The sequence below is a fragment of the Astyanax mexicanus genome, chromosome 21 (assembly GCF_023375975.1).
Source record: "Astyanax mexicanus isolate ESR-SI-001 chromosome 21, AstMex3_surface, whole genome shotgun sequence".
NCBI lineage: Eukaryota > Metazoa > Chordata > Actinopteri > Characiformes > Acestrorhamphidae > Astyanax > Astyanax mexicanus.
Window position 1 is genome coordinate 31577967 of NC_064428.1, and position 22606 is coordinate 31600572.

The 22606-nt window shown below is 37.3% G+C and overlaps 3 protein-coding genes across 3 annotated transcripts in view; 2 read left to right on the top strand and 1 right to left on the bottom strand.

Annotated features, from left to right (window-relative positions):
• The window catches only part of ubac2 (UBA domain containing 2), a 40789-nt gene extending 26140 nt beyond the window's left edge, over positions 1-14649 (bottom strand). The window contains exons 1-4 of the mRNA XM_049469710.1: positions 14416-14649; positions 12471-12598; positions 12138-12257; positions 11169-11275 (exon numbers count right to left, since the gene is read on the bottom strand). Coding sequence (XP_049325667.1) covers positions 11169-11275; positions 12138-12257; positions 12471-12598; positions 14416-14446 — 386 coding nt within the window. The 5' untranslated portion in view covers positions 14447-14649. The remainder of the gene's footprint in view (positions 1-11168; positions 11276-12137; positions 12258-12470; positions 12599-14415) is intronic.
• tmem41ab (transmembrane protein 41ab) overlaps positions 1-22606 on the top strand; it is a 519270-nt gene that overhangs the window by 148741 nt on the left and 347923 nt on the right. The gene's annotated exons all lie outside the window — the stretch shown is intronic.
• gpr183b (G protein-coupled receptor 183b) lies at positions 1013-4489 on the top strand. Its single transcript, XM_022674618.2, has one exon. The coding sequence runs from the start codon at positions 1154-1156 to the stop codon at positions 2255-2257; it is 1104 nt and encodes a 367-aa protein (XP_022530339.2). The 5' UTR covers positions 1013-1153; the 3' UTR covers positions 2258-4489.

A 22606-nucleotide genomic window follows, 5' to 3' on the forward strand; every position in this document is an offset into this window, starting at 1 on the left:
AGAATCTGTTTAGAACTATAATCAGTCATTTCCTGACTTGCACTTGCACCGTTATCACTGGTATCAATATCGAGCTGATATCAGCAGAAATCCAGTCCTGTAACAAATCTAGCCTGGAACAGAGCACATGTTGCACCTCTGCACTGTTGGCTGCATCTTCCTTCCTGTTGGTTAATAAAGTGCTGACAGTTACATGAACATGATGTCCTACTTTTGCAATGAGTTTCAATTAAAAAAAAGGAAAAATATCAAATATCAAAAATATCTCAAGATTCCAGTATCAGAAAAATAGCCTAAAGGAACGGACTTGAGAACATATTAACCCCTGTGTAGATCTTGGAGAACCCTGTGTATTATAACTTGGGATACACTGAATATTAGGGAACCAAAAGTGGAAAAACAGTCATATATATTGTTTTCTTTTGTATATAATTTCTCTTTGCTATTTGAGCAAATTGGCACCTGATTATTGTAAAAAAAAAAATAATAAAATCATGTCCACATATGAGGACTTTAGTTTTATATCTCACTAGAACACAATGAAATTGCAATGAGTAATGATGTGCAAAACATTTATTTAGTGTCTGAACACAGCTGCATTTGTTGCCTGAGTGCAAAACAAAATTATTTGAAGCGCTGCTTCAACACAAAGACATAAAATAAAAAACATTAACATTTACTGTATTTACTGTTCGTTAAAATTTCTGAAAAAAAACTGTAACTGTAACCACTAGGTGACACTATAATGGCCTCATAAGTGGACACCAGGCCTTTTTAGAGCAAAATTTAGTGTACCCATTTTAAAACTTTGTTTTACAACGTTCATAAAGGCAGTATTTTTCTTCAGAATTTTCAGGGAGTAAGTGCATTATCACAAGTTCGCTGCCATATTTGTTGTATTTAGAAACTTTTGACTACAAACTTATGATGTCGTCTGTGGATGCTTTGCTTAAAACCCATGCTAATGTAGGGATGCACAGAAGTATGTGGGCAGTGAGGATTGCAATGCTTGAAACAAACTTTTTTTTGTCTTGTTTTATCTTGTCTTGTCTACATTAGCCTTTACAAAGTCGTTTTCCATAAAAAAAGATCTTACATTGCCTATTTCTATCGTTTCTTGCAGAGTAGTCATCATCATCATCATCAGAATCAAATGACCATGTCCGATCCAGCCCTCAATTCCACCTTGCTCGGTGCCAACTGCACCAATCTGTACAACCACCGAGCGGTGGCACAGGTGCTCATGCCCATGGTCTACTCGGTCGTATGCCTGCTGGGCCTCCTGGGCAACGCTCTGGCACTGCAGGTGATTCGCTCCAACTGGAACAAGCTCAACTCCACCACGCTCTACTCGGCCAACCTGGCGGTGTCCGACCTGCTCTTCTGCCTGGCTCTACCTCTCAGAATCATCTACTATGGCATGGGCTTCAACTGGCTCCTGGGCGAGGCACTGTGCAAGCTAACGGCGCTGCTCTTCTACCTGAACTGCTACGCCGGGGTCAACTTCATGACCTGCCTGGCGGTGGACCGCTTCTTGGCCGTGGTGCTCCAAATGAGGCTGAGCAAGCTGAGGAAGGTGCAGAACGTGAGGTACATTTGCTTGGTCGTGTGGTTGGTGGTGTTGGCGCAGACCCTACCACTACTTGGAATGCCCATGACCCATAAGGAAATCGACGGCAGAATCACGTGCATGGAGTATCCAAACTTCGAGAGCGTCCAAGGCCTGCCGTACATGCTGATCGGTGCAGTGATTCTGGGCTACGGATTTCCTTTGGCGACTATCCTCATATGCTACTCTGTGCTATCTTACAAGTTGCAGCAAGCCGCAAAAGGGAACCACTTGACGGAGCGCTCTGGAAGTACTCACAAGGCCAGAGGAGTGATCGCTGGTGTGGTCCTTGTGTTCGTGGTGTGCTTCAGCCCGTACCACCTGGACTTGTTGCAGTACATGATCCGGAAGCTCATCTACGATCCGGACTGCGGCGAGCTTCAAGCCTTCCAGATTTCCCTGCACATCACCGTGTGCCTGATGAACTTCAACACCTGCCTGGATCCGTTCGTCTACTTCTTCGCCTGCAAAGGATACAAGAGGAAGGTGCTGAAGATCCTGAAGCGGCAGGTCAGCACTTCTTTCACCAGCGTCGGACGGACTTCGCCTGAAAGTTCTGGCACCCACGATAACTATCTGCATCATCAACGAACCAAGAGCCGTCACCACAAGGACGTGGCACTGAGCCCTGTTGAGAACGGCTCCTGAACTTCTTGCTTGAAGACGTACTTCTTTACAGGTGAAGATGATGAGGTAGCCAAGTGTGGAGGACGGTTGGATACGGTACATAGTGGATCATAACAACGTTACTTGTGGCTCGAAAGAATATCTTCTATATATTGTAACATTTTTCCTCAAGGAGACAATATATCGCCTGTTCTCATCAGCCTCCAGTGGTTAGCTGTATTGTTTATAATGACCATAAGGGTCAACTGGTCATCTGAAGGTGCTTCCTCTATTACCCATGTTGAACTTGAACACCTACCCAACATCCCTGCTGAAAAATCCAGATCAATCTTTTGCTGGTTGCTGGTCTAATCATGGTCTAAGCTGGTCTTCGACAGTCAAGCTATTTGAAAAGCTGGTCATCCAAGCTAAAACCTACCCTATTGGTTGCATATATAGTTGCATGGTCATACTGGTTGTCTAGCTTGGTCAAGTTAATCATGCTAGTAGAGCAGCTTAACCATTAACCCTATATACTGGCCAAGACCCTCAGTAGCTTGACCAGATCATGCTGGATTTCTCAGCAGGGCTGATTTGCCAATGTCTTCCAATATACTCCTCTGCAAGCTGCTAAAGTTTTGTGCTACAGGACTGTTTGTGCCTCCTAACACTGATGCCATTACCTAGAAAGGACTTTTTCCTTAAAACAAAGGTTCTCCAAAGGTTCTTTATAAAAGGCAATCATGCAAAAGCATAAATAATTATTTGTCTGTATACAAGATTCATATTTCTGAACCCCATAAACCCCATTTCCCTCAATTATCTTCAGTTTCATATGCGTTGAAATCAAACCCCGTGGGACTCCATAGTTTTGGTGTAAGGATTGCAATCGAATAACACATCTAGGGTTTAAGAGGATTCTATATAGCACGCCTCACGCCTTTATATAGAACACCCTTATCATACTGTAATTTTAAAACCTACTTCTCTATTTAGTCTCTGCTTAAAGATCATCGGCCAATTGTATGTTTATTTAGTGCAATTAGTCCTGTTTAACTGGATTAAGTAGAGTAGATAAACTTGCCCTAAACTTGTATATCCAAAATAGCAAATTTACAGGAGAAGGAAAAAAAAAATTTTAATGTAAAAAAAAAAAAAAAAAAAAAAAAAAAAAGGTATTATTCCAAGTCGTACTGTAATGATGTGCAGTAGGTATTGTAAGTGCTTATTTAATGTTTATAAAGTGACAGTGTCATTCAAAATCCTTGTTTCTACAATAAATAGCAACCTTACAGGAGAGGGCAAAATAAATCAATGTAAAAAGATTGAATTCCAAGTCATTTAGAATCATTTTAATTGGTCTACTTATCATTACTTAAAATATTAACTGTCAGAAACTGTCTGAAAAATGTAGATACAAAGCTTTTTTTGACACTATTAAAGATGGTACATACTGGTACATACAGTACCAAACAAATGTATGGACACACCTCCTCTCATTCAATGTGTTGTTTTTTCTTTTATGATTTTTTTTACTGTAAAGCTATACAGGAAAATATGGATTTTATAACTAAAACAGAATCTGTTTTCTACTTTAGATTCTTCTAAATAAGCGTCACATTTATCTTTGAGGACAGATCTGCACACTCTTGGTGAGATTTTAATCTCAGTGTCTTCATGAGGGAGAGTCACCTGGAATAGTTTTCTCAGCATCTTGAAGCAAGGAGTTCCTGGAGGTGCTGAACAATAGCTGCTGCTGCTTTTCCTTCACGCTGTGAAGCTCCAGCTCATCCCAATTAAATCACCTCAAATCACCATCTCAGTTCATCAGGTTTAGATCAGGGGATTAATGTGAAGAACAAACACTTCTTTTTTTACAGTTTACTACGTACTTAAATTTAATATGTGTCCCTTAATTGTTTTCTTGCCTTTTAATATTAATATAAAATATAGAAAATAGAAATAAATAATAAAAACACTGAATGAGAAGGCGTGTCCAAACTTCAGACTGGTACTGTGCATTAATATTTTTTTTTAAGAATATGCTGTTACTGAACCATTTTGTCTGCATATGAAATATTTGCAATAAATGCTGTATATTGTGATACATAATACAGCTCTGAAAAAAAAAGAGACCACTTCAGTTTTTGAATCAGTTTCTCTGATTTTGCTATTTATAGGTTTATGTTTGAGTAAAATGAACATCGTTGTTTAATTCTATAAACTACAGACAACATTTCTCCCAAATTCCCAAAAAAAGTACTTTTATTTAGAAATAACAAAAAAGATGCAGAGCTTTCAGACCTCAAATAATGCAAAGAAAACAACAAGTTCATATTCATAAAGTTTTAATAGTTCAGAAATCAATATTTGGTAGAATAAGCCTGGTTTTCAATCACCTCCACCAGTCTTACACACTGCTTTTGGATAACTTTATGCTACTCACTCCTGGTGCAAACATTCAAGCAGTTCAGTTTGGTTTGATGGCTTGTGATCATCCATCTTCCTCTTGATTATATTCCAGAGGTTTTCAATTTGGTCAAATCAAAGAAACACATAATTTTTAAGTGGTCTCGTTTTTTTTCCAGAATTGTATTTACCATATTGCCCAGCCCTAAAATAGAACCCTTTCTGAGTGTATATTTTTTACAGCCCTTGGTTAACCAAATACTATTTAATGAATGTTTAATGCAAAAATTGAGATAGCACATCCATGTCAGGAAACAAGAGAAAATGGCAATGTTTTGTGTACAGTTTTGATGTAAAAAAGTGATGTATAGCTTTGGAAAACAGTGAGAAATAAATACGTTATGTTTTTTACTATAAAATGATACACTTTTAAATCATTCTTCTTATTTAAAAAAGTGTATAAATCAGGTGACCTTCGCTTTTTTAGAAATAACTATGAGGTTTGCTACTGTCTACAAAGGAAGTGTGGCCCTTGGTGTGTAACAGACTTCTTGTACTACCCTAGTTTAAAAATACACCCAGTCACACCATCTTTAGATCTGAGACAGAGCAAAGTTCATGTATAAAAAAAAAAAACCTTCATTTGAATGTTTAACGTTGCACTAAAGTCCTCACACAGATGCTCGAGATAAACGTTATCTACAAAAATGAAAGTTTCCCTTCGAAACGTTGCACGAAATGTGCATTAACTTTACAGATATAGAGTAAATCACAAAGAAAAGCAGGTCCACTGGCTACATACAGCGCCATTTAAAAAAAATAGAATATCTTTTTAAAAGTTACTTTATTTCAGTAATTCAGTTCAAATTGTGAAACTCATATTATATAGATGTATTAAACACAGAGTGATCTATTTTAAGCGTTTATTTATGTTATTGTTGATGATTATGACTTACAGCCAATACAAACCCGAAAATCAGTGTCTCAGAAAATTAGAATATTAGACCAACTGGTATTTTTAGCAGTGTGGGCAGTGTGCCAAGTCCTGCTGGAAAATGAAATCCGCATCTCCATAAAAGTTGTCAGTAGCAGAGGGAAGCATGAAGTGCTGTAAGACTTTGTGGGAAAACAAAACTGCACTGACTTTAGACTTGATAATAAACCACAGTGGATCAACACCAGCAGATGACATGTCTCTCCAAACCATCACTGATTGGTGGAAACTTCACACTAGACCTCAAGCAGTTTGGACTGTGTGTCTCTCCACTCTTCCTCCAGACTCTGATCCCTTGATTTAAAAATGAAATGTAAAATTTACTGATGATCAGTGATGGTTTGGAGAGTCATGTCTGTCATCTGCTGGTGTTGATCCACTGTGTTTTATTATCAAGTCTAAAGTCAGTGCAGTTTTGTTTTCCCACAAAATCTTACAGCACTTCATGCTTCCCTCTGCTACTGACAACTTTTATGGAGATGTGGATTTCATTTTCCAGCAGGACTTGGCACACTGCCCACACTGCCAAAAGTACCAATTGGTCTTATATAATATTCAAATTTTCTGAGATACTGATTTTTGGGTTTTCATTGGCTGTAAGTCATAATCATCAACAATAAAAGAAATAAACGCTTAAAATAGATCACTCTGTGTTTAATACATCTATGTAATATATGAGTTTCACAACTGTATACTGTAACTGAAATACTGAAATAAAGTAACTTTTCAAAGATATAAATTTTTTTTGAGATGGCCCTGTACATCCTTGTTCTCAGAGGACGTCTGAGAAAAACACATACATGGTCGATACGGATGGGAATAAAATCACAGAGAACACCCATAAAAGAGAAAACTTCCCCAGGACCTCCTGAGAAACTAATCCCGTCCGGATAGGGCTTATGCCAGTGTGACTCACTGCAGTGCTGAGAATGAATGAACAAACCAATATCCCTAATAATAATAATAATAATAATAATAATAATAATAATAATAATAATAATAGTAGCTGCTCTGTGGTGGTTTTCTCTCCTGTAGGGTCCTGAGCATTGAAAAACAGGGTGAAAGTAGATTTACAGAGAAACAGATGCAGAACTACAGTCTGTAATAATTATAATAATTATAGAAATACACAGTGTCTTATACGAGCAGTGGAGCTGAATATATGCACCCTGATTGTACAAACAAGGAGGTGAAATTCGTGAAAATGCTGATATAAATGTGCAAGTGCAGAGTTTAGGGTGTGAACTCAAAGGAGTTTTGAAATCAGAAGAACAGCAGTTCCTGAAACAGGCTTTTAAGGCTAAAAGTTGAAACATCACGCCATGTCAGAATGAAACAGCAAGCTTCAGCACTTTTTTAAATAGAATATTTCAAACAACAGTCAAGCTTCTGATCTCAAAACCTACATGTTAAACTGAACCCTTTGCTGACATAGTTGTGCAAATGCACACATACTAGTGCATCTACAAAAAATAAATAAATAGAATTTCATTGAAAAGTTACTTTATTTCAGTAATTCAGTTCAAAATGTGAAACTCATGCATTATATAAATGTATTAAACACAGAGTGATCTATTTTAAGCGTTTATTTATTTTATTATTGATTATGGATTACAGCCAATAAAAACCTATATATCAGAGTCTCAGGAAATTGGAATATTATATAAGACCAATTGGTATTTTTAGCAGTGTGGGCAGTGTGCCAAGTCCTGCTGAAAAATGAAATCCGCATCTCTATAAAAGTTGTCAGCAGCAGAGGGAAGCATGAAGTGCTGTAAGATTTTGCGTGAAAACAAAACTGCAATGACTTTAGACTTGATAATAAAACACAGTGGATCAACACCAGCAGATGACATGTCTCTCCAAACCATCACTGATTGGTGGAAACTTCACACCAGACCTCGAGCAGTTTGGACTGTGTGTCTCTCCACTCTTCCTCCAGACTCTGATCCCTTGATTTTTCTAAATAAAATGTAAAATTTACTGATTATCAGTGATAAATGCCTAAAATAGATCACTCTGTGTGTAATACATCTATATAATATATGAGCTTACTCCCTGTAGAGATGTACTGCCAGGACTCTCTGTACACTTGGCATGTTCTCCTCCACCAGTCTTACACACTGCTTTTGGATAACTTTATGCTACTCACTCCTGGTGCAAAAATTCAAGCAGTTCAGTTTGGTTTGATGGTTTGTGATCATCCATCTTCCTCTTGATTATATTCCAGAGGTTTTTAATTTGATAAAATTATGAGAAACTAATCATTCTTAAGTCCTCTTTTATTTTTTTTTCCAGAGCTGTATAAAGACACATAGTATATATGACCCTAAATTCAAGGTTATGTTGAGGTTAGAAGTTCTGGTTACTCTTCTCTTCTGAGCTCTGAGGTTGGGTTTGAGGTTGAGAACCTCTATAGAAAAGTGCCTGAGGTTTAACTAGAGGAAAAAAAAGATACGCAGCAGAAAGAAAAACAATCCACACTGTGGCTGATGACCTCACCTCACAGCATTTACCATTAGCGTACCATTACCATCTATAAATTAAACCTACAATAAATAAGCAGCGTAACTTTGCAACTGCTGTGAGCCAGTTAAAACCACTGTATTTGGTAATGCTGGGGGTGAATGGAGGTGAATCATGAATCATTGTGAATCATGTTTCACTACAACAAGTCCATTTTACACTGGATTTCTTCTTTAAGCAGACTTGGGAGAAAAAGCTGTCATTTATTAAGTTGTTATACTTAATGATAATTAGGATGAGGTCTGGGACCAAGCTAGAAAAATATCTCTTTTAAAACTGAATTCAAGCAGTTCAGCTCAGAATAATTAACTGTTTGTATTTTACACCTTATGTTAAAAATAAGTTTGAACCAAAATGTAAGATTGTAATAGGGGGAAATAGCCATTGAATTTGATCATGTTTTAAAACATGACAGAAGGGGTGGGCGATATGGCCCTGAAATAATATCACGATATTCCATGGTATTTTTGCGGTACGATACTCTTGGCAATATGACAAAACACTGAATTAAAAAATAAAAATAAAAATAAAAAAATAAGAATACACTACTGCAATAAAATGAAAATTTACCCCAAACTATATAAACTATATTAAAATGTATCAGATTTATAACAGAAGTCAATGATCCAGAATGTCATGATACTAATAATAATGCACTCCAAATATCTCCATATATCCAGGATTAAAATAAATTAAATGACATAATCTGTCAGATATAATCTCTATATAGTCTCTAGTAGATATATAATGGGAAATGAGAACCGTTTGAATTATTTATTTTGCTAAAAACAGTAAAAAAAAAAAAAGTAGTACCCTGATGTGATAATTAGGGGTGGGTGATATGGCACCATATTTTAGGGAATAATATCGTTCAAGATATAAATTTTTTTTGGCAATATTATTGCATACGATACGATATGATTTAGCCCACCCCTACACGACAGTACTGGGTATTGTATCTGGAAAAAAAGGGGAAACTGACCTAAACCTGGATCCTCTTTTATTAATTCTAAGCATTCCAAGAGAAACACTAGAAAAATAAAAAATGCTAAAAGATAAAAGATATATAATAGTATAGTATTCTGACTTTATGCAGAAGGAAGAATATCTTACCGTCTTGATAAGTGACAAAAGCTCCTTTGTTAAGAATTTGCATATAAAAAATGCAAAATGTAAGTGTGTGTATACCTATAGAGTTTGAGATGTATATTTTTTATATTATACTTTGCCTTTTGTACGCTTAGACACAATGGTATTTAATTTAATTTAAAAAAAAAATAGAAATCCAACCAAAGGATTATTTTCAGAACAAAATCAAACATGTGGCTTAAAATCAAATACCAAACTCTGTTTCCTGCAGGTTTTCATTAATTTGTCCACTTTTTTTTAACATTTATTTATATAGAAATGCTAAATTTAGAAATTACCATATTTTTCAGAATATAAAGTTCACCGGATTATAAGGCGCGTTAAGTGACACTAGTAAGGATGCCTACATCGAAGTGAGCAAAAGTATCGCCATGTTCCCCTTCTAATGGGGGAAGAAGTGTCTAAATAAACAAAACTGTAATTCTTAAAAAAAAAAAAAAAACATTTTCTTTTAAAGACAAGCGAGTGCTGGATGTTAATCTACACAAATTTCTCTCCTGAAAACTGTTTATTTGGGTGAGTAAAGCACTTCCATTTATTTACAGTAAGCTTAGCTATTCAATATTTTGTCTAAGGGTGAGATTTTTTGCAGTGAAGTTTCTCCAGCACTAAGGCTGGGTGCAGAAACATTAGCATTAGCTGCTAACCGATGTGCTAATGAGATGTGAATGCCACTCGACAGCACTACACCGAGGAACTACTGAGTGTTCCGATAACCCAGGGTGCTATCAGGTAGCGGTTCTTCCCTAGTACCTTGTTTTAACACAGCAAACATGCAGACTACAATCACATATTCTAGCTAGTGCTGTGGTTAGCGGCTAATGCTAATGCTGCTGCACCTAGCCTTATTGCTGGAGAAGCTTCACTGAAAACTCACCCTTATAATGCTTTACTTCAGCAGAGTGGCTTTACTGCTCCTTAATACCTGACTGGTAGAATTCATACATACAAGATGAAATTAAAGGATTTTAAGTGCATCTTATAGTCTGAAAAATATTGTAACTAATTAGTATTAAAATATGGGCTTGCTGCTACCACTGAAAAAAATCCTCAGTTTCTCCCTTAGAGAGGAAACGCTGAATTAGAACCAGTTTAATATAAATTATTGGGTCTTTTCACTCACCAAAAGAGATTCTTTTTCAATTTTTTTTCAGTTGACAGATATTCTGTGCATCCCTACTAAAAATAAATACTCGCCATGAGCCACTAAACACTCTTTAATTCATCTTTACTTAAGAAAGAAAAACTGTTTAAAAACTTCTTTACAAAGAGGTTTTTTGTCTTAGTTAGCCAAAGAATACCGTTTGTGTGTGCAACATGTATTTTGCCATCAAATAACAAGAAGCTCTACACAACAATGGTCTGTGTTAACTAAGTGAAAGCTGTAATATAAGTTTTTTAATTTGTTTACTGTATTTCATGTTTTTTTAAAGATCTATACACAATTTAGCACACAGCCATAACTCTCTTAATACATTATATTATGCTATTCATTTAATGCTCATCTATCTGTGCCACACAAAAGGTCAGATGTCCACACCACACACACAAGCACCACACACACACACTCACAAACACACGAAATACGAAGAGGAAATTTTGAAACACGTAGCAAATGCATCACTTAGCCACAACTTTTATCAACCAAGCAATCACCCTGACAGGGGAAGTTGAGTGAGAATGGTGTGGGGTATAAATATGCATTACTGAGTCATAATTACAGCGCTCCTTGGTGGTGGAGACGAATACAGTCACGTACAGAACATATTTTAAAGTGTACATTTGATCTATTATCATTCAATATTAAGGCATAAATAAAATATAACTAAACATACTAAACTAAATAAATGTTTTTTGGTAAATAAGGTTACTCACAGTCCAGCCGGCAGCACGTCCACCTGCAGCTCGAAGCAGAATCCAAGAGCTTCAGCCAAACAGAAGTCCAGTAATCCAGAGAGAACCCAGGTTCCAAACAGGAAAGACTGACAAGAACAAGCCAAAATAAGGACTTAGTGTGTTAAACAAACCAAAATACTCTGTGAAGAAGCATTTAGGTGCTCTTATCTTATTCTGAGGCTCGTAACTCTTATAAACTTATCCTGTGCAACAGAGGGAACTCTTGCTCTTCCTTTTCTGAAACTGTCCTGATTAGTGCCAGTTTCATCGTAATGTTTTTGATTGTCTTTGTGGTGGTGACCGCACTTGAGGATACTTTCAAAGTTCTCAAAATGTTTCAAATTGACTGACATTAATTTCTTAAAATCATTTTTTCTTTATTTAGTTGAGTAGTTCTTGCTTCTCATAATCTGGATTAGAGCATTACTCAAATAGAGCTATTTATTATTCACTGTATACCTGTAACTGTACCTCTTCACAACTTTACAACTGATGCTCTCAAACACATGATTAAGAGACAAGAAATTCAAGTAATTCACTCTGGTCGAGTACAGCACAGCTGTTAACTGACAGCCTGTATTCCAGGTGACTGTACCTCATAAAGCTGAGCGAGAAAATCTAATATCTATATATATTAAGGTCACATCACTCAACACAATAATCCACACGTAATTACAGAAAATCTATACATTTTTAACTAATAATAGTTGCCAGTTTTCCTAAATTTTCCTAATATTCTTTAATAAAAGGATTGGAAAATTCACCAAAACTTATTGAGGTCATGTCCATAGGTTGTGTGATAAGCACACAGTCATTATGACACTACAGGAAGCATAGGGGGTGACACAGCTCTCCAGACTACTAAAAATACTTCTATAATACTATTAAATATAAAAAATACAAAAACAGCCTTCAGCAGAACTCACATCATTACTGGGAATGACTTACTGCAAATTTACGACTGCCAAACCTCCTCTCGAATATGCGAAAGTTGTAGATGAGTAAACTGCTGCAGAACGTGTCCTTCACATCCAGACAGATCAGCCTTCCACTTAGCAGCCTCCAGACCTACAACAGAGGACAGTAAACACACATTATCACAAGTTCTCCACATAAATATATGGGTCAAATACGATTTCTAATATGGGAGTGACTCTAAAATACTCTCTAATACCCTGTTATCTCAGGTTAGGCTATCTGAATGTGAATCAAAACCACTTTAAAAAATGCCAAAATGATTTAAAAAGTGAGTTAAACCCATAACTGATTAATAACTCTCACCTGTTTGTGCTGCTTCACGGCCTGAAGGCTGTAGACAAAGAACTTCTGGTACTGAGGCAGACCCAGGATCAGCAGCACAGTGAGGGCGCCAGGCAGCAGCAGCAGGCTCTTCGACAGAGGAGCTTTATCTGTAAGAGATGGAGATTGGGGACAGAGACGTTGGGTACTACTGACAACTGATGTCCTGCATACAGCAAATAGGCCCAAAACTACTCGGTCAACCAGTAAATTTAGACAACGTTATCCACACAGCTTGTATGATCTCTACAATAAAACACAACAGAACCCATCTATATTAAAACAACACTTTAACAACATCATACCCAGTCAACCACCTAACAACACAACAGCAACCACTCGAGATACATTTCCAACCACTAAGAAACACTACAGCAACACCACAGTCAGCCAACAACCAAGCAATCAACTGGGATACCACTGTAGCCACTTTACAATACTACAGCAACGCCATAAACACCATCTAGTAAACCATCTAGAAACACAATAGCACTCACCTGAGACCCCAATACATCCACTTAGCAACACAACAGCAACTACCAGGTGTACCACAACAGCCACTTATCAAAACTACAGTACATCAACACCACAGCCAGCCAACTACCTGGAATACCATATCAACCACTTAGCAACACTACAGCAACACTATAGACAGTCAACCAAATAGCAAAACAAAACTCCAACCACCTGGGATACCATATCAGCCACTTAGATTTGCTACAGCAACAACACAGACAGCCAACCACCTAGCAATAGAATAGCACCCACAACTTCTACCCCATGGTATACCACTGCAGTCACTTAGCAACACCATCGCCACCTAGGATACCATATCAACCACTTACTACAGCAATATCAACACAGCTTGTATAATCTTTACAATAAAACACAACATAACCCATCTATGTAAAAGCAACACTTTAACAACACCATACCCAGTCAACCACCTAACAACCCAACAGCAACCACCTGAGATACACTTCCAACCACTTGGAAACACTACATCAATCACCTGGGTGCCAACCAAATAGACACAAATTGAACCACCTGGGATACCACTGCAGCCGCTTAGCAACACCATAGCCACCGGGGATACCATATCAACCACTTACTACAGCTATATCCCCACATCTATATCATACCCAACCACTTAGCAACACTACAGCAACACCACAGACAGCCAACCACCTAGCAACACAACTGCAACCACCTGGGATTCCACTGCAGCCACTTAGCAACAGTATAGCCACCCAGGATACCATATAAACCACTTAGGAATACTACAGCAATATCATACCCAGCCAACCACCTAACAACACAACAGTGATCACATGGAATAACTTTACCATATCAACCACTTGAAAATATTACAGCACCCAGTTAAACACCTAACAACACAACAGCAACCACCTGAGATGCCACTGCAGCCACTTAGCAACACCATAGTCACCCTGGGATGCCATATCAACCACTTACATATAATACCGCAATACCATACCCAACCAACCACCTAAAAAACAACAGCAACCACCTGAGATACAATTACAACCACTTGGAAAGACTACAGCCACAAAACAGCCTGTCAACCACCTAGCAACACAACAGCAACCACATGGCATACCAAATCAACCACTTAGAAACAATTTAGATTTAGGAAATGTAAGTGTCTAGACTTTTTGTCAGTTTGGGTATTTAAAAAAGGTGGCCACAGACATTTGTACTCAGGTTAAGTGTAAGGTGTCTATGAGTCTGAAGAAGCAGCAGTAAGCAAGTTAGGTTACATTTTAAGTTAAATAGACTGTATAAGGACTATAATAACTGGAATAATCAATTTAATATCAGCTAAGAGTGTAAACCCGGCAGTAAACACAGCAGTCTGGATACAGACACTCAGCAGGAATGAATGACAGGGTGCAGGCGGACTCACACAGCCCTCTGGACCCGGTAGTGGTGAACATTCCGCCGGCCACGCGCTCAGGAAACACCGCGGAGTGGAAGAACAGCAGAGACTAGGCCGCGGCGCCGCTTCTCTCCGCCATGCAGTTAATAAAACTCTCAGCCGGGGAAAGGGAAAGTCTCTGTGGGAAGAAGAAGAGAGGGGAAAGGGTGTCGGGGACGGCGGCTGGCAGGGGACAAACTTTGTGTGTCTGTGTCTTACTCCGCGTTTTCGAAGTAGGAAACGCTAACCATCTAAGGGTGGATTTCCCAACAGGTTCTTATATGGAACTAAGATTATTTTTATATAGTCGAGTTCTCTCTCTCTCTCTCTCTCTCTCTCTCTCTCTCTCTCTCTCTCTCTCTCTCTCTCTCTCTCTCTCTCTCTCTCTCTCTTCTTTTTTCTCTTTATGTCTTTTTTCTCTCTTTCTTTCTTTCTCTCCTTTTCTTTTTCTCTCTGTCTTTCTTTCTTTTTTTCTTTTTCTTTCTTAATTTAATTCTCTCTCTTTTTTTCTCTTTCTTTTTTCTCCCCCTTTTTTCTCTCTCTCTTTAATAAACGTAATAAACGATAAACGTACATAGACACAGGCTGGGAAAATAATATTCAAAAGTGGAAAAAAGATTTAAAACAGTTTCAAAAATATTTCAAGAGAACAAGAAAGATGTGTGTTCTGCAAGAAAACACATTGCTTTTATGGAATTTTTACTCACTTGATTTCTTTTACAGATTTTATGTTTTTAAAGTATAAACCTTATTTTTATACTGGGGAAGAAAATGTAAAATATATTTAAATAAATTACAAGCAAGAGACTTTAAGCAACGAATCACTACAGCTCCAGTGTTTTACACGGAAAAAAACGCGACAGGATAGACCAATGAAACACGACGTGGGAGGAGTTAGAGCAGATCTAGCCACACCCCACTGGTGAAGAGAAGTTAAGGTTGCATCTCACCTGTTCAGACGGCAGGTGGCAGCGCGAGCAAACTTAAAGAAAACCTATTATGGAAACACGTGTTTTTACATACACAGATAGGCAGACGGATGGATGGATGGATGGATGGATGAATGGATAGATAGAGACACCTTTACTTCATTGTAGGGGTGGCCAGTATTATACCGTATACAATATATCGTGACACAGAAATATTGTGATGTAAAAAATCCATATCGTGATAATAGAGATGTTCTGTCTTAAAAGTAGTCTATTATTTACTGTGAAGCTTTAGGTGTATTTATTGTATTATTGTATTGTATTGTTTTAGTTTGCAGTTTATATGCATGCACTAAATATTCGGCAATATTATTTGCTGCATTATATTATTTTATGCTATATTATTTATTTTGCCACATTATGATTATGCTGTTATACTCTTATACTATATTCCTGAAATTAATTAATAATTTTTCTGTTTTCCTATATCGCCAAGTATATCGTTATCGCAAAAATACCCTGAAATATCGTGATATTATTTTAGAGCTATATCGCCCACCCCTACTTCATATGGTCCTCATATGATGCATGTCAAAACATCCAAAAGTCCTTGGGCAAGACTCCTAACACTACATTGATCAACCTCCGTGACAAAAATAACCTTAAAATTTGCTCTCGATATGAGCAGTTCTGATATCACGAATCAACTCATTTACTAACCTCAGCATATTCCACCATTCAGCTCTTCCTACTTATACAATACAGGCTGCCAATCAGAAAGGAATTGGATTTCTATAAAACAAAAAAACAAACAAAAATAGGCATCTTATTGTTAAGGTGATCAACAGCAGAAAGTTGTTCAGTTTGAAACAGAACTACTTAACCTTTTTTAGCATCGTATCAGTAGCCACAATAAAAAAAATGGATGGAATTAAATGTAAACGACGAGCAAACATCAGACCAGTCACTGTTTCTCTCACTTACAGTCAGGTTTAGCGAATCTCCTCTGTGAAACTAGCTGTAGTGTTAGTAGAAGGTCAGAAAAGTCGCTAATTTGGTATCGTTGGTCTCAACAATAGCCTTAAAAAAATGGTAAGAAACAGCAACCCAGCACAAAGCTGTCTATTTTGCTGCCAAAACGCACTTTAAAAATGTACTTTCTCATAAGCCACAGTGTGCTTCTTTATTTAGGCCTTGTTCCTGAGCTGCAAATTGCTGTCCCAGTCCTGCTCCACAGACAGACTCCGAAAGTCTTTTGTCCCTCAGGCCTCCTCTCAGCACAGCAAACTAAAGACTCTGTGACACTTTTTTTTCCAGCAATTCTGGCCACACCATGGACACACCCTCAGCTATGGACACACTCTCAGTCTTGCTGATGCCTATAACACTATTTTAATAGTTCTACCCTATTTTGCACTAGTAGTTCATTCACTAGATCATTCATCTACTGTTTACGTATCATTTGCACTGCTAAATTTAAATTATTATATAACTGTATTTGCACTTTCTGTATGGCTGACATCAGTTATCCTCACTTTATGCACATCAACTGGTGTTCACTGTCTATTGTGTTCAACTGCACTACCTCCATTCTACATCACACACACACACTAAAGACTGTACTTTTATACTTTTCATTTTATTTTTTATTTTGTTGTATTTATATGTATCATTATATTTTATCTTTGCCTGTCAAGGGAAAGGTGGGATGTCTGAAATTGCTAATCACCCACTGTGGCTTGATCACCTCAGACTATTATATTTTTCACACTATAAGGAGCACGTTAAAAACTTTAATTTCCCCAAAAATCATCAGTGCGCCTTTTAATCCGATGCACTTTATGTATGAATTCTACCAGTCAGGTATTAAGGGGTAGTAAAGCAACTCCGCCAAATTTCAATGTTATTCAGGGGTTTCAGTTTAGCACAGAGGCTGGAGTAGCATTAGCATTAGCCGCTAATCATTATTTCCCTGTTCAGAGTGGAGTATTATCGGCCTGTAGCCTGCTGCTAACCCCAGCTAGCACTGCTATTGAAATAGCACTGAAATTTGGAAATCTAAGCTTAATGTAAATAAACAAAATGCTTTACTCACCTCGTTTGACTTTAAAAGAAAGGAAATATTTTATTACAGTTTTGTTTACTAAGTTTTAGTTTTAATTACCTTAGTTAGCTACTCCCACACCACCACCCAGCGGCGAGACCTGCTGAACTGAAAGTTCCTAATAGTGTCTCTTAAAATGTGCCTTATAATCCGGTGTGCCTTATGTATGAAAATAGACCATTGATCATTGTTAGTGCACCTTATAATACGGTGCATCTTTTTAGTGCAAAAAAAAAATTCTGACAGATTGCCTGCATCAGAGAATCCCGTCTGTCAAGGGAGAGGTGGGATGTCTGAAATTGCTAATCAGCCACTGTGGCTTGTTTAAATTGACCCAGTACTTCATTGTTTGTGTTTACTCGCATTTGGCTAGTAGCATTTGCTAAAATCCCACCCCAGTTAATATCCTTTATTTCAAGCTTATTTTATAGCTCCTATTGACTCCCACAAGCCACAGTGTGTTTCTTCATTTAGGCTTCGTTTCCTCACTGCAAAACAAAGCTGTGTGTACAGGATGCTCCGTGTTTAAGTTTTAAGCATAAAGAAGCCCACGCTGTGCCTTTTCTGAGCTCTCATGCCGGCGTCTAATTTTAATCTTCCTCAACAAGAGCTTTTCTCTGCTGGAGAATTAATGAGAACAAGATGTCTTTCATCGGAGTCGATTTTGTGAAAGGCTCAGCGAGCAGCTGCCTCTCCACGGGGAAAAAAAAGGCAGGCAGAGAAAAGCGAAGAGTCAACAGCAAGCTGCTACAGTGAGTAAAAAATACCTCTGTTTGTTCCCCACCACTGGCTCTGAGATGAATGGGCCTGTTTGTGTTATGGCCATCTGTTGGGGATGTGATAGGTGTCGCGCGGCGGCCGTGCTGAGCGGCTCTCAGGGTTTTCATAAGCTAATCATGTAATTGGACACAATAGTCAGTGACTAATGGAGACGACGGGCTGGAGCTGCTGAACACCGTCCAAAAGCGGCTTTATTTATTCTTACTGTTGTTGATCAACCGGGGTGGAGCGGTGGGGTGATACAGCTGGGGTTGGGGTGGGTGTTAAAGTGTGTGGGATGGTGGTGTAAAAGTGGAAAGTGTGCTGTTACTGTATTTTTCTTTAGGCATTACTTGATGAAATAAGCTGCATATAGGTTAAATAATGCATTTATTAAGTATTTACATTTACATGTTATTTGGCATACAATACCAGTCAAAAGGTTGGACCTTAAATTTATCAGATTTTAAAGAAATAATGAAATAAACCAACACCAGCAGATGACATGTCTCTCCAAACCATCACTGATCATCAGTAAATTTTACATTTCATTTGTAAATCAAGTGATCAGAGTCTGGAGGAAGAGTGGAGAGACACACAATCCAAGCTGCTCGAGGTCTAGTGTGAAGTTTCCACCAATCAGTGATGGCTTGGAGAGACATGTCATCTGCTGGTGTTGATCCACTGTGTTTTATTATCAAGTCTAAAGTCAGTGCAGTTTTGTTTTCCCCCAAAATCTTACAGCACTTCATGCTTCTTCCCTCTGCTACTGACAACTTTTATGTAGATGCGGATTTCATTTTCCAGCAGGACCAATTTGTCTTTTTGGGGGGTTTTCATTGGTTGTAAGCCATAATCATCAACAATAAAATAAAGGTACACTTTAAATAGATAACTCTGTGTGTAATACACCTATATAATATATAAGATTCACATTTTGAACTGAATAAAAGTAACTTTTATCTCAATGATATTCTATTTTTTTAGATGCACTACTATATGTGATTCATACTGTATGCAGACGAATACAAGTCAAAGTAAATGGATTATTTAAAATATTAGCATTATTCATACTTTCCCAACTTTTTATGACTTGAGGTTTCCTTTAGCTTTTTATTACCCTGTTGTGTGTGTATACATGTGTGTATATGTGTGTGTGTGTGTGTGTGTGTATGTGTGCGTGCTGGTACCAGCCACTTCCAATTAATCATAGATGCTGCATACCTTCTCTATTACATCTCCTGCCATGGTCTTCGTTACAAACACTCCACCGCCTGTTTACCACTGTTTACATCACACACACAAACACACACACACACACACACACACGCTTGCGCTCTTACACTACACACCAACCCCTAAAATTCTCACACTTAAAATTCTGGACTTATCTGGAGTTATATAGAGAGTATATAACTATATATAGAGAAGTACTGCCAAGAGAATAGGACTCTCTGAAGAGAATAAAGCTACATTAACCCATTGGAACCATGACTAATGTCAGGTGTGGACCAGTAGCAGTGGAACTGTGTTCTTTGGAAATATATGGGGCAGTGCTTCTTGGATGAGTTGGCCTTGGTTGGATGGTTAGACCTGTTTTTATTAGTTGTTGTTGTCCTGAAAATGTCGCTTCAACTTCACTAACTCTTGTATTGTCACTAAATGCAGTCAAATTCTCACAGAAATATTCCAGAATTTCCTAGAAAGTCTTCTTCCGTGGACAGTAGAGACAGTTACTCCAACAAAAACAGGATTAACACTTTGATTTTGGAGGAAGCAGTGAATGCAGAAGCAGCAAAAAGAAGCTGCCCAGTAATTTTTAGCTTATTTTCCCATTTTTATTTTCCCAAGTCAATTACCTCATGAATGCCATTGATTTTAGAAGAAACAATGAATAAGCAGGTGTCCAAATGCGTTTTTACATTTGTGTATATATATATATATATATATATATATATATATATATATATATATATATATATATATATATATACTAGTGCATCTCAAAATTTAGAATATCATTGAAAAGTTACTTTATTTCAGTAATTCAGTTCAAAATATGAAACTCACATATTATATAGATCTATTATCCACAGAGTGATCTATTTTAAGCAAAAACCCAAAAAATCAGTGTCTCATAAAATTAGAATATTATATAAGATTAATTGGTACTTTTGGCAGTGTGGGCAGTGTGCCAAATCCTGCTGAAAAATGAAATCTGCATCTCTATAAAAGTTGTCAGCAGAGGAAGGCATGAAGTGCTGTAAGATTTTGTGGGAAAACACTGTCAACACCCTTGACTTGGAAGAAGATTAGATCATAATTTATGACAATGTTTTGCAGAATAACACAAAATTATATACTTTTCTTGCTAGAGCATGTAATGTAACATCAATAGACGACCATCGTAAATTAGGTCTAGTCTTGTTAGAATAGTACAAAGAGTACAAAATGTACAAAAAACATCTCAGACACCACACACACACACACACACACTACACACACACACCACACTACACACACATTCCAGCCTTCTCCATCCCATATGCTGCCACTGCATCATCATATTCTTAATCATATCATCAGGCCGCTGAAAGCGAGCCGCTAACGACAGGCCTTCGGGATCGTATTATTACGCACTGGACGTGACTCATGTCTGTGTGAGTTAATGAGATGATCTGAAACTGAATACAGATGCTCCAACCAGAGGTACAGGGGCGCCATTAGTTTTTACGACAAGCCCCCCGAAGGACCAGGGGACCGTATGGAGCCTTTTTTGTTTTTTGTTGTTGTTTTTTGCACCACCCAAGTTTTGGATCAGGGTTGGGTTTGCAATGCATTGGATTTGATGGAGAAAACTGATCTGAGATCTGTGTAAAACCTGTGATGAAAAAAATGGTAAAAAAAAAAAACACATATGTTCGTACACAGGCCTGCCCTTTTTTTTTTTACCCCCATCCATATTGTTTCTATTAAACACAAAACATATCCAAACATCCGCCCAGCAACACAGCACCACACACCGGGCATGACTTCTTCTCCTTTTCCCTCCTTTTTCTTTCATTTCTTTTCATAATTCATGTGTTTTCTCTTTGTTTTTAGCATAACAGGCTATTAGCTTAGCTTAGTTTATCTTAGCTTAGCTTAGTACGCACGGGTAACACTTTATAATAACTTTTATTAATATATTTTAAACTAATGATACAACTAATGAAACAAAGCAGTAGCTCATCAGAATTTGAATATTAACAAATGCTCACACATGACACTTATTTATCAGCATGGATATTCATATTAAAAATGTTAGCAAAACATTAGCTCATCAGAATTCGAACATTAATAAATCACTAGTAAATACGAATTTTAAACCAGGCAAATGTTTATCAATTGCAGTTTATGTTGCCAATGCGTTCATTTTTAGTTTCTTAAAATGTGAAAATTAACACCCTGAACAGGAACTAATTCATGTGGAATCAGCACTCGCTTCTCTAGAGGCGTACAGGTCTTTATTAGAGACAGTAAAAGTGCACAAAAAACACACTAAAGTATAAACAGACAAATTTTTTTGCCACCCAACTTTTGGTTCTCTGCACAAGAAGGATAAATGTATGTGAGCCATGCTGTGCCAAAAGGAGCTTTCAGTCAATCTAAGATAAAAAATTATTGATTTACAGAAAGCTGCAAAGTATTACAAAGTGATTTTGACGACTTTTGAAGAAATTGACCAGTCAACAGTAAGGCAACAATCTGCAAATTGAGACAATCTGGGATGATGGCTACTCTGCCTAGAAGTTAAGGTCAATCAGTTGTTGATTCCAAGGAAATCAATTCATTTACTTTTTCCACTACCACTTTGAGAGCTGAGTGAGTGTATTCACCTGCTTAAGTGGATTAAAAAAGAGCTTACCGTATTTTGTGCACTATAAGGCGCACAACAATTCCTTTAATTTTCCCAAAAATCAACAGTGCACCTTATGTATGAATTTTACCAGTCAGGTATTAACCCCTTAATGCCTGAATTAATGTAGCTGTATATGAAAAAATGTTTCATGTGTGTTTTACCTTTAAGTAGATAGTAAATATTGTTATTAAGATTATTAATTTCACTTTTGCACAAAAATAAATAGAAATTTTGGTATGTTGCAAATTTGCAACAACAGGCAATATGGTCTATTTGGGGTAAATTTGGTATGTTGCAAATTTGCTACAGCAGACATAATGGTCCATACTAAGATAACAATAACAGAGTAATATAACAGTGAAAAATCAATGTTTTATTTATGCACCCAACAGCAGGCATTCAATAATAAATAACACCAATTACTGTCACCAACACAATATACACAAATATTACAGGAAACATTTCATTAATTTGAATTCTAGATTC

Bases quoted from the DNA above. Each gene is read 5' to 3' on its own strand.
- gpr183b (XM_022674618.2), top strand. From the start codon at position 1,154: ATGACCATGTCCGATCCAGCCCTCAATTCCACCTTGCTCGGTGCCAAC.